General features: G+C 32.9%; 1 protein-coding gene across 4 annotated transcripts in view; it reads left to right on the top strand.

The window, feature by feature from the left end:
- LOC143227343 (inositol polyphosphate 5-phosphatase E-like) overlaps positions 1 to 13,043 on the top strand; it is a 58,515-nt gene that overhangs the window by 29,619 nt on the left and 15,853 nt on the right. For all 4 annotated transcript variants that reach the window (XM_076458814.1, XM_076458801.1, XM_076458821.1 and 1 more), the window contains 2 exons: positions 9,485 to 9,609; positions 10,387 to 10,506. In XM_076458814.1, the coding sequence (XP_076314929.1) occupies positions 9,485 to 9,609; positions 10,387 to 10,506 (245 nt within the window). The remainder of the gene's footprint in view (positions 1 to 9,484; positions 9,610 to 10,386; positions 10,507 to 13,043) is intronic.

Below are 13,043 nucleotides of genomic sequence, written 5' to 3'. Positions count from 1 at the left end.
AGTGTCTGCAGTGTTAGCCTAGCCTATATCCAACTACAACTGTTATCATGGTTAGTGTCTGCGGTGTTAGCCTAGCCTATATCCAGCTACAACTGTTATCATGGTTAGTGTCTGCGGTGTTAGCCTAGCCTATATCCAGCTACAACTGTTATCATGGTTAGTGTCTGCGGTGTTAGCCTAGCCTATATCCAGCTACAATTGTTATCATGGTTAGTGTCTGCGGTGTTAGCCTAGCCTATATCCAGCTACAATTGTTATCATGGTTAGTGTCTGCAGTGTTAGCCTAGCCTATATCCAGCTACAATTGTTATCATGGTTAGTGTCTGCAGTGTTAGCCTAGCCTATATCCAGCTACAATTGTTATCATGGTTAGTGTCTGCAGTGTTAGCCTAGCCTATATCCAGCTACAATTGTTATCATGGTTAGTGTCTGCAGTGTTAGCCTAGCCTATATCCAGCTACAACTGTTATCATGGTTAGTGTCTGCAGTGTTAGCCTAGCCTATATCCAGCTACAACTGTTATCATGGTTAGTGTCTGCGGTGTTAGCCTAGCCTATATCCAGCTACAATTGTTATCATGGTTAGTGTCTGCAGTGTTAGCCTAGCTACTATATCCAGCTACAAGCTTGTTATCATGGTTAGTGTCTGCAGTGTTAGCCTAGCCTATATCCAGCTACAATTGTTATCATGGTTAGTGTCTGCAGTGTTAGCCTAGCCTATATCCAGCTACAATTGTTATCATGGTTAGTGTCTGCAGTGTTAGCCTAGCCTATATCCAGCTACAACTGTTATCATGGTTAGTGTCTGCGGTGTTAGCCTAGCCTATATCCAGCTACAACTGTTATCATGGTTAGTGTCTGCGGTGTTAGCCTAGCCTATATCCAGCTACAATTGTTATCATGGTTAGTGTCTGCGGTGTTAGCCTAGCCTATATCCAGCTACAATTGTTATCATGGTTAGTGTCTGCAGTGTTAGCCTAGCCTATATCCAGCTACAATTGTTATCATGGTTGCGGTGTCTGCGGTGTTAGCCTAGCCTATATCCAGCTACAACTGTTATCATGGTTAGTGTCTGCAGTGTTAGCCTAGCCTATATCCAGCTACAATTGTTATCATGGTTAGTGTCTGCAGTGTTAGCCTAGCCTATATCCAGCTACAATTGTTATCATGGTTAGTGTCTGCAGTGTTAGCCTAGCCTATATCCAGCTACAATTGTTATCATGGTTAGTGTCTGCAGTGTTAGCCTAGCCTATATCCAGCTACAATTGTTATCATGGTTAGTGTCTGCAGTGTTAGCCTAGCCTATATCCAGCAATTGTTATCAATTGTTAGCCTCATCCAGCTACAATTGTTATCATGGTTAGTGTCTGCAGTGTTAGCCTAGCCTATATCCAGCTACAACTGTTATCATGGTTAGTGTCTGCAGTGTTAGCCTAGCCTATATCCAGCTACAATTGTTATCATGGTTAGTGTCTGCAGTGTTAGCCTAGCCTATATCCAGCTACAATTGTTATCATGGTTAGTGTCTGCGGTGTTAGCCTAGCCTATATCCAGCTACAACTGTTATCATGGTTAGTGTCTGCGGTGTTAGCCTAGCCTATATCCAGCTACAATTGTTATCATGGTTAGTGTCTGCAGTGTTAGCCTAGCCTATATCCAGCTACAATTGTTATCATGGTTAGTGTCTGCAGTGTTAGCCTAGCCTATATCCAGCTACAATTGTTATCATGGTTAGTGTCTGCAGTGTTAGCCTAGCCTATATCCAGCTACAATTGTTATCATGGTTAGTGTCTGCAATGTTAGCCTAGCCTATATCCAGCTACAATTGTTATCATGGTTAGTGTCTGCAGTGTTAGCCTAGCCTATATCCAGCTACAACTGTTAATGAAAAGCTCATTTTTAAAAGCAAGGTCAGGAAGAAAGGGGAGAAAGATAAATTGTAAATGAGAGATTACTTAAGATAAATAATATTCAAAGACATGTAAATTGGTCTGTTATCACTATGTTTACACATACTTCTGTTTTATATTATGCAAATACTTTCTCTTAAGTTCTTTGCTATGTTTGTGCATTTCTTAAGATTTTTACATTTTGCTAGTCATAATTAGTATCAGATTTCTAGAAATGTTCAGCAACAGAAAAGGATATTGTGTTACAATGTATTTTTTAATCTTATTTTAATTTCTTTCTTGTTTGTCTTATGTACATTTTACTGCAACTACAACTGATTTGGTGAATTCCATCTTCACCTTTTTTTATCTTTGTATGTTTGTAAGTGATTCATAATTTTGTTTTGAGGAATGAGCTCTACTTTATGACCTCTTAATTCGAATGGCATATTCACAGTTTTATTTTGAAATTATTTTACTGGAGTTAGTTCAGATTATACTCATGAACAGACATTTAGGTTTTTGCTGTCTTTAGGCCCATCTGGAAATGCTGCTTTCACAAACTTAATGCACTTTATAAACCAATTGTAAGTAGTTTAAATTTTGCTAAGTCTAGGTTAGTGCCTAAGAAAGTGTCTGATCTAAATATTAACATGTGTAAAGATATTCCTAAAAACTTTGTTTATTTTGTGAATAAGCTTAAAGACATTGATATCCATGATAATGACTTGTATCACTAAATGTCATTCTTTTTAAAATTATTCCAGTAGATAAAGCATTAGATCTTTATTCAACAGATTACTTGAAACTGAAGACTTACTTTTTGAGTATATTAAAATGCTAATTAATCTTATCAGACTATATGTACAAAATTGCACATTTAAAATTAATGATAAATTGTATCAACAGAGTAAAGAACTATAATTGGGCTCCCTTTTGTCTCCTGTTTTGAGTGATATATTTGATGGTGCTTTTGAAGAATTCAAGTTACAAGAAGCCTCAATAAAATCTGTATGATATAGAGAATATATAAATGGTATCTTCGTGGTGAGACAATGCAACAGTGAAAACTTTAAGAATTCCTTAAACTACATGAATGATAATTATAAAGGAATTATGTTTACTACAAAGTCTAACAAACAAGAATTAGCCTTTATTGATGTTCTCATTAAAACCATAAGTTAAAATTCAGTGTATTTAGTAATACTTTTGCTGTTAATAGAGTACCATGTTATAATTCTGACTAACCTTCAAGTCATTAGCTAAGCATGTATTTAGTGTGCTATTAATATATCTTCTGATATCATGGGTATAAATAATAAAAAAATATACTGAAAATGCAGGCGCAGTGAATAAAGTTTGTGACCTTATAGTTATTGATGGAATTTTCTATAAAATGAACAACAAACACCTACAAATGAAAGAATCTGAATTAACTCTATTAAAATAATTTCTTTATTATACTTTTTCATGTGATTTTCCAAAAAAAAAACTACCAAAACATTCAGTTTTTATAGTTGTAAAGTGAACCATTTACAAACGTACAAAGGTCAATAAAAGACTGAAGACAAAGTTGGAATTTGCTAAATCAGCTCCAGTTGCAGTGAAATGTACATAAGACAAACAAGAAGGGAATTCAAAGCAAGCTTGAAAGAACACCAGTATGACATAAAAGATAGAAACACAATATCCTCTACTATAGCTCGACATTTCTAAAGCTGTGATTGTAATCATAACTGGAAAATGTTTAAAACCTTAAGAAATACAAAAACTAACAACCTTAACGACTATTTGCACAGTTAGAAACAGATTTATATATACAGAGAAGATGCACCAAACAACATGTTTTATTGAAATACTTGTTTATTATATCGCTTATATACAATTTGTTTTCCTGATTTTGTTTTTAAAAATGAATGGTCATTGCTAAATATAGTTTAAGTTAACACTAGCCTTCATGATGGTAACTACATTACCAAAACTAGTAAGCTGTAACTAATAATAAAGATTTTACTGTGGTTTTCTGAGTTGCAGTGGTGGTAAACATGGGAAGGTTTTATTTATTACATTTGTTGCATCTAGTTTCTAGTTTTCTTCTTGTTTATCTTATCTAGAACTCAGAATAGTTATATATATTGCACATTATTTTATGAATGATATTGATATTTTATATAATATTTATTTAGCAATGATTTTAGTTTAGGGACAAATTTTTGGATGAATTTGAAATCACCAGGAATTTTATGTGATGATTTCAGTTTAGGGCCAAATTTTTGAATGAATTTGAAATCACCAGGAATTTTATGTGATGATTTCAGTTTAGGGCCAAATTTTTGAATGAATTTGAAATCACCAGGAATTTTATGTTTAATGTCAAGTTTTTGTCAGTTGTTTTCAAACTGATTTCAGGGATAAATGGTAAATTGCAGTCTAATATTGTGTTATTGTTTAGTATATTAGTGTCAATCTTGTCAAAATGTTGCACGTTTATAATAGTTTTCTTCATTAATCTTTCAAATGATCTCCAAACTTATATGTCTTGTAGTCTAGATTATTACCTTTCTGCACTATAACTTGCAGTATTATGTGTGTGTATATGTGTATATGTATTTTCATAATCATTGATTTCCACCTCCTTTACAATGAGGATTGTCTGATTTGCTTTATTTTTTTACATCTAAGTAGAATCTGAATTATGGTATTATACCTACAAGAAATATCAGTACACAACAGGATAAATATGTTGAACCATCAGAGTTATCTTGCTAGCTACTGTTTGCCTTTCACACTTAGATGAATTGCACAGGTAAAGTACAAGACAACAATTTTCATTTTTTGGGTCACTTCTCCCCAGTTACTTTGTTAAGGATGGTAAGGAAGTTGATCTATATCACTTATTCTTAGCTCTTATTGGAAGTGAGGAGTCTTCTGCAAATCACCTCTCTTCAGGTTCATCACATTTATGTGTCCACAGTGACCTGGTTGAATTGCTTTCTGAAGGATGTTGAAAAGGCTGGCATATGGACCTTTTTCAGTACTTTTATGTCACATTGTTTACATGATATGGCAGTGCCTTCTTCTGAGATACTCCCTGTAGCTGTCTTAACCACATCTGTAAGATTATAAAGAGTATTTTCATCACTAATATTATCTCTTCTTTATTTTTCAGGATCTTTTCATTCTTTTTCACAGGATTCCAATATGTAGTGAGTGTTGCCCAGGCAAGGGTGCTTTTACCAAACCAATTCCACACCAACAACAACTACACAGTTTACTTTATCTAGGTTGCAACAGACTTTGGAGAAATGAAGTATTCCATAAGGCCATCTAGTGGCAGACTAGGTAACATTACTGTAATATGCTGGACTGCCACTTATGGAATATCATGGGTAAAGGGAATTCTACCAATCCCTGCCAATCATTGGATTGAATAAATTGGAGTTGGTTTGCTTTTGAAAATTTATGGATTTTGATTCACCTATTGTATTGTTTCCCAAGCATTATTCCTTGGGGCTCCCCAGTGTGCATTACTCCCTCATTTCCTATTAGTGAAGCTGAGGAATTTGATACCAGACCTGATTTCCAGTTGCTGGGGTGACAGACAGAGGCTATTTCTCCAGAGTGTCAAGTGACTTTCCTAAACTCTTCAAGAAGAGGGCAAAGTTAGGGGCCTTCTTACATATGTTCATGGATGTTTTTTTCCGGATGTCAATGGGAGAGGCAAGGGCTTATGTGGAAACTTACTTTTTAATGGATTTATTGTTATACATTTACTTTAATATCTGCATTTGTTTAAGTTTGATGCATGTGATGTATATTGCACAAGTCCTGCATGTTCTCTAAATTTGTAGAAGATTTTCAAGCATAACATTCAACAGTATGATTGCTACTATTGTTGCTAATTGAACTTTCTTGGACCTCAGCTAAAAATTTATAAATTGATGCACAAAGAAACAGTAAAGAATATTATTGGTCAACTACAGTCAGTATGCTGTAAGCCTAAGAAGTTATAAGATAATGCTTATTAATAACAAAACTACAGAATTTGACAGGAACGTTTATAGATTTCAAACATTATGAACCATTCATTTTCAAGGAATTAACTTTGGACACTAGTATTTCTATGAAGACATTAAATATTTCTCCTCCTCTGTGAAAAGTAAACTTGTAAACTGTGTTAGGCAAAACAAAAGTAGAGCTAGCTAGCATTCCCATCAAGTGAAGTATGTCTGTGTATTAACAAAAAATTAATTTGCACCTCATAATAAGTTCCAGAACAGGTAGAATACTGATTATTGTTTGTGAGCTTATAAAATGGTTGTATATAAATAATTATTTGTAAAATCATTATTAAAATCTGTATTATTGTTTGTACATTAAAATATATTTGTGTTAAGAAGAAACATGATGTGTATCAATCTTGTTGGGAAATATCATAAAGTTGATACGTATTAACATTTAATTAAACTTATAAATTTAAATTAAAATTTCTGGCTATTTGAAATTGTAATACGTAACATAATAAATTGGAAACTCATTCAAGATAAATTATATTATGTAATAACTTGTAATATAGGTTCAGGTTTGATGATCTTCAATCTGGTTGGGTTGAGTGTGGCCCTCATTTTTGATCAGTATCAGTTTGGTACATTTTTCAATAAAGAGGGTTGATTATCTCCTTGTACTTTCAAAATCCTAGATCCTTCATTGAGCACAATTTGCCCCACATCCTTCCCATTATTTCAGGGGCAAGTGGAATTTATCTAGCCTAATCAGTTGGGGAGCAAGGATGAGTGTTTATAATTCCAGACTGGATGATTTCTATTTCCTCAGGTTGAGTATGTTATACAGGATCCTATCATTTTGAATTTGGAGTATTGCCTTTTGGACTTCTTCTGGTTGAGGAGAGGGTTTGTCCACTTCAGCATTGCTTACCTTCTCCTTGTGATTCCAGTGGCTCACAAAGCACCACTGTATAGCTACAGGTTTGGATCCACTCACAAACATGTATATATTTTTATGTTGTGGTCCATATGCCCTAGCCATCAATGTGAGATTTGGGAACCATGGCCTTATAATTACAACTCAAAGCAATGAGACGTCAGTTATCTGATTGTGACCTGGTCTATAGTGATGATGGATCATGTCAAATTCCACTGGAATTTCACAATTTATGTTCCAGGTGAAAATTGCAGCTGTTCTGGATGTAGTGCAGTTCTCAAACTATAGTGCTAAGGTTTTACTGGCACATACATGATTTATATGGCTGCATTTTGCATGGATAATGCTCTCATTGGCCCCTCAATTTTATTAGTGTGGGATTCTAGCTGTAGTGTGAAAAGAAGAAAGTATTTTTTGGAAGTTAATATTTTCTTAAATCAAAAATGTGTTTTCAGTAATATTTACCTCTTCTCACATTCTCCCATCTCTCCTCTCCACTAAAAGCTGGTGCTAATGACTATGGATTGGGTCAGTCTTGAATAAAGGATAACATTATTTAAATGAGTTGCTTATATATAGTACTGGATAGAGGATGTACTGACATAGATAGTGAGTGTCATGTGACAGACATTGTCAAAGGCAATTAAGTAGACAATAAAAGACTGAAGCAAGAGAGGAAAATTCAAATTGATACTTACATGGGCAAGGGAAGAAAACTCTAGCAGTCCAGTAATAACTTCAGTGTGAAAATAAGTAAGTAGTATTGGAAATAAATTTTTCATTTTAAAACCTTTCAATGTATGTTCTGCAATGTGTGAAGGGTATTCAGAAATATATTGTCACTTAATTTGTTGAGAGGATGAGTTCAAGCTCAAGAGGGAAAGGTTTTCAGTATTTTATAGATAATTAACACTCCTACGAAAAGTGGGGCCTAATAGGCCCCAGAGCAACTTGAAAGATTATTAATATTAGGCTAATAATTTTGTATTTAAATGAAATTGCCATTTAAATCCATTAATGAATGGATTAACGAGATTACCACTGTCCCTATCTACTATCTAGCGAAACCACAGCCAGGGTAACGGACATGGAGAAATCAGGACTAGAAACGTCTTTTCGTAGGAGTGTTAAGTACCTGTATGAATTTTATTTTAATTCCAAAAATGTAAAATTCAACTAAAAGGAAAAACTGAAACAAGCTGCTAATAGAAATTCTATATGACCTTGCATTGTTAAATAAAGCATTAACAAATTAACTTTTTCCAATTTAATTTTCATAATCAGTGATAAAACCTTGCATCTTTCTCCCACGTGTTTTGCTTTGAGCAGAGCTAAACACTCTTCTAGCATGTAACCAAACCCAAACGATATTTATTAAACACAGTATTTCATCTTGCCTTTAGACAACGAGTCAAGTTGTACCATTGTTTTCTGAACACTTGCCACTCCAACCAAACTAACAAAGCAAAGTTTCACACTCATATTGTTGTGCTCTTGAAATAGTGTTATATATTCAGTGGTTTACCATTATTCACCAAACAAGTCTTAAGTTGATTGTTAAAAGTTATAGCTTTGAGGAGGAAATTTTATTTAGACTGGTGTGGGAATTTAATCACTGGCACAATCATTCTCAACTACAGGAAATATATTCAGTAAGAAATTTGGAATCACAACATTCTCATTTAATCATATAATTTTCAAATCCTTCAGTGCAACACCAATAAACTTTTGTATCTTTTATCTATTAATAGCCTAAAATTATTGGTCGTTTAAGGTATCATAGATATGTTTTGAAATAAGCCCTTATAGTTTTAAGTACTTTAAGGGATTAGTTTTGATTTCATAAATATGGAAATCAAATGAAAAAATGGTAGTTATCCAGTCACTTCAATAGGCTTGTAGTCATAGTCCTAGAAGTCATTTGTTATGTGCAGTGGAGAGACTGGTATGATTTTCAAAATCTGTAGTCTAAAATTAATGTAATAGCCCTTTGTAAATCTTGTTCTAATAAAAAAAATGGATGTGAAGCAATGATATGCAATCATTGCTGTTGGTATAAAAACAATCAACAATAAAGAAAGTAGTTCCAATGGCAGTTGAGACCTGAAATGTTGTTCTTATTAAGGACATTAATTTTCTTGTTATTTGGTGTACAGAAAATAAAATTAAAAAATTTAGTGTGTCAGTTATATAGTGTGATGTAAATATATGATCTTAATTAAATAAAGTTTTCATTTTTATTTCACTTGCTGATTAAGTATTATTTTAATACAAGTTACAGCTTTACAGTGAGGAAAATTATTTTTTAGAATAGTGATTGAAACATTGTACCTGTTCTAAAAAATAGCTTTCCTTATTCTAAAGCTGTAACTTGTATTAAAATAAATTACATTTTGTGTTGTAAAATCTTTCTGTTTAAGGTATTTCTTTATTATTAAAATATTATATTATTTTGGCTATTAGATCACAGCATCAATGCATTTTAAAAGTATGAAATTAACTATTTGTTTGATTGAATAAAATATTATAAGGAGTAACCATACATAAATGTTATTTTTCGTATACATTCTGTCATTTTTTATAGCATTCATGGCCACTGTTAATATTTTAACTTGGTTTTGTATGAGTTCATTCTACTTATTTTCTGTTTACTAGGAGGGAGTGGGAGATCACCCTACAGACTACCCTGGGGCCATCGCATGTTCTTTTCCATTCTGTTGGTCTTGGGGTGTTATATCTAGCTGTATTTCTTCGAAGGGATCTTATCTGGTTTTGTTCTGGCAAGTTGAACATATTAATGTTTTGTTAAGTATATATATTACACAAAGTAAATTAATGAATTATAGCTGCAAGGAGAAAGTTCATATTTCTTGTACAATTGTAACTTGGAGGATGAATAAGTATTACAGATAAAATTACAAGATCTTGTGGAAGGAAGTCCTAGAATAAAATTAAATTAATTTGTTCTGAATAAGAAAAGTTGATTTTTAACTGGAGTTCAGCTAAAAGAGTTTCAGCTCTTGGAGCTAACACTCTACAGCTGAAATCACATAAGGAGTGAAGTTCACTCAGGACCACCAATAGCTCATGTTTGGGAAGTGCAATGAAAAATTTTGTATGACTCTAGTAAGTCATGTTTCCAATCATTTTTTATCCATTTTATCTTTCTTAATCAAGCTAGTGTCATATTTTTATGGCATGTCTGTTTAATATTCTGTGCAGACCCAATTGCATACACATCCTAGTAATTGTAATTGTTTATGTACATCTAAATAAAATTTTATTCCTTTAAATAATTCAATTTGTTTTATGTATATCTTCATAGCAACCAGTTGTTTCTGTCAAACCAAGCAAGAACAGTTTCTTTGTATACTCAAATAATATGATATCTATACAATAAGCTAAATTTGGTATTCACTTAGTTAATATTTTGATATAAGTTATCTATTCACACCTATATTTAAGGGATATCTCTCTTTCAAGAATAGTTGTATATGTTAATATTTTATGTAAATCAGTGTTACTATTTTAAAAACAACAATATTTATGTCTCACAGACCCAGAAGATGCTGCTTACAGCACCAGGCCTGGTTCTGTGGTAAAAACCAAAGGTGCAGTTGCCATTTCATTCATGTTCTTTGGAACTTCTTTGTTGTTTATCAACTCCCATTTAACAGGTGTGTATAAGTCGGCTTTTATGTATATTTGTGTATCTTTCATTATCTGCAAAACATATTCTGAAACCAGGAACAAATTCAAGTGTTGTGAGGAACTGTATGGGTTCAAAACGTACTTGTTCTCAAACATCATTATCACTGACCTACCAGTACTAAAGATTTGAAATTGTGGATTGGATGATATTGTTTGTATTTGTAGAGATTTGTTTTAGTTTACAAATTTATAATAAAGAAGTGATGATAGAGTTATTTTAGTACACAGTTATTGTTTGATAAAAACTATCATTTAGTACTTTTGCAAATACTGAACACAAAACATCTTTGAAACTATCCATTCCTCTGTTTCATAATAAATAATGGATGAAAGCACTTAGTAATACAATCTTTCTTTTGCTCTGCACATAGCATTATTACCTGGAGGTTTACTTAAGCAACAAAAGTGAGTTCTTAAAGCAAATATCAAGTCACCAACAAGTCCAGAACATTTCACTACCATGGCCAATATTTTGCAATTTTAGTTTTTACCTGGTATTCATATAGTACTTCAATAGATTTTGTTTAACTAGGAAACATTTTGTATTTAATAGTGGAAATAGTACGATTATGGTGGATAAACAAAGTGGTACACAATGATACACAATGTTGTAGATTAGCAGTCATTCATATGCTTTCACTTAAACATCAGCAAACACTAATGAAAAAAGTATATATTTTAATTTATAAATGAATAACAGCTGATAGTTAAATGTGAATTAACCATTAATTAAAATTTGATGTGTAAAGTACTGTTCAAAATGTTACAAGAAAGTTAAATATTTGATTTCAGGCTACTTTCAAAGAAGAATGGAAGATAAACAACAAATGAAACATCAGAATTTTATTAATCGTCATATTTAGTACAACAGAAACTCAGTGAAAGTGGTCGGGTTCAGCAAACAGTTAATATTTTGTGTGTCCCCCCATTTGCTTTAATAGCTGCAGACAGTCTTTCAGACATTGTTGTAACATACTGAATCAAAGTTGCCTTTGGGATTTAAATCTAAATATCTCTTATATACTCCCATAAAGTTTTTTGGAAGTAACTTTTTATTTATTATTAGTCTTATCAAATTCCAGATCTGTTCAACTTGGTTGAGATCAGGGCTCTATGGAAGCTATTGTATCATTTGAATGACTCCAGCAGTTTCTTTCTCAGCTAAGTAATTTCTGCATAGGTTGATAAGTGTTTGGGGTCATTATCTTCTTGGTATTAGAATCCTTTCCCAATAATACACAAACCACTGGGTATACCATGATGGATCAGTATCTGATGGTACTTGCACTGGTCCATTATTTCATCTATTTTGTAATTACCTAATGTTGCCTCAACAGAAAAACATCCCCAAACCATCACACTTTCTCTCCCATGCTTCATGGTTGGTGATATGCATAGAGGTAAGTATCTTTCACAGTTCTTTCACTAGATGTACAACCAACACTTTGAGCCACGTATTTCAAATTTGGACTCATCCATCCATAACACCCTTTTCCAATGATCAACAGTCCAGTTCTTTTATTTTTTAGCAAATTTCAGTCTCTTTACAATATTTGGAGATTGAAGTAAAGTTTTTAACTGCTACATAACCAAGTATTCCATTCTTGTTGAGTTTTTTTAATACTGTAGATCTGGTCAGTTTCCTGTCTTTAATACATGGTCATTTATCTCATGCTTGAGATCAGTAACAGTCTTTTCTCTGTCCATTAGGCTATATAAACAAAGATACTTAACATTAGTATCAATGAGTTTAGGTGTTCTGCCTCTTCCTTTCCTAATTTCAAATTTACCTGTCTCATTCTCTGATAATGTTTGGGGAGCATTTCAAGTCTACAGCAATTTGTAAAAGAGTCCAACCAGCATCACGTAAAATTTTTATGCAAATTTTCTGCTCTCTTGATAATTCTCTACTCTTTTTGGACCATAGCATGGTAGCAAAGTTTAATATGTAATGTTAAATACTGTTTCTCTCAAGGTTTATTTGTGGAGTGGTGTTAATTTGATTTTTTCTGGCATATTCTGGTACAATATCCAAGCTTCTTTCTATATAGCTAAGATACACTGCATGAGGTACCATAACAGTTATTTCAGACCCTAAATTAGATCAGCACATTCATTCAAGCAGAACTTTTATGACATGCTCTTGGAACAAGTATAGGGTAATTCTAAAGAATGATAAGTATTCTCACCCTGGTTCATTCATATATCAATAGGGATCAGTGAAACATTACCATAGTGTTGAAATTTACATTCTGTAATGGCATGGAATAATTATCCCCATAAAATAAAAAGAATGACAGAATATTCTTTTGACTTAACACTTTTGTCCAGTACTTATATGCATACACACAACTAACTGCATACCTTCATACATGCATATTGTCATGAGTTTAGTTTCTCTACATTTTCAGTATAATACCTTATACAATGTCATATAGTTGTGGACTTGAGACATGACAATTGTCTTGTTTCTGTAGATTATACTAACTGTTCTGATTTGTGC

Source organism: Tachypleus tridentatus, chromosome 1 (assembly GCF_004210375.1).
Source record: "Tachypleus tridentatus isolate NWPU-2018 chromosome 1, ASM421037v1, whole genome shotgun sequence".
Classification (NCBI taxonomy): domain Eukaryota; kingdom Metazoa; phylum Arthropoda; class Merostomata; order Xiphosura; family Limulidae; genus Tachypleus; species Tachypleus tridentatus.
The sequence above is the reverse complement of the archived record's forward strand: the minus strand, read 5'-3'. Positions and strand labels throughout refer to the sequence as shown.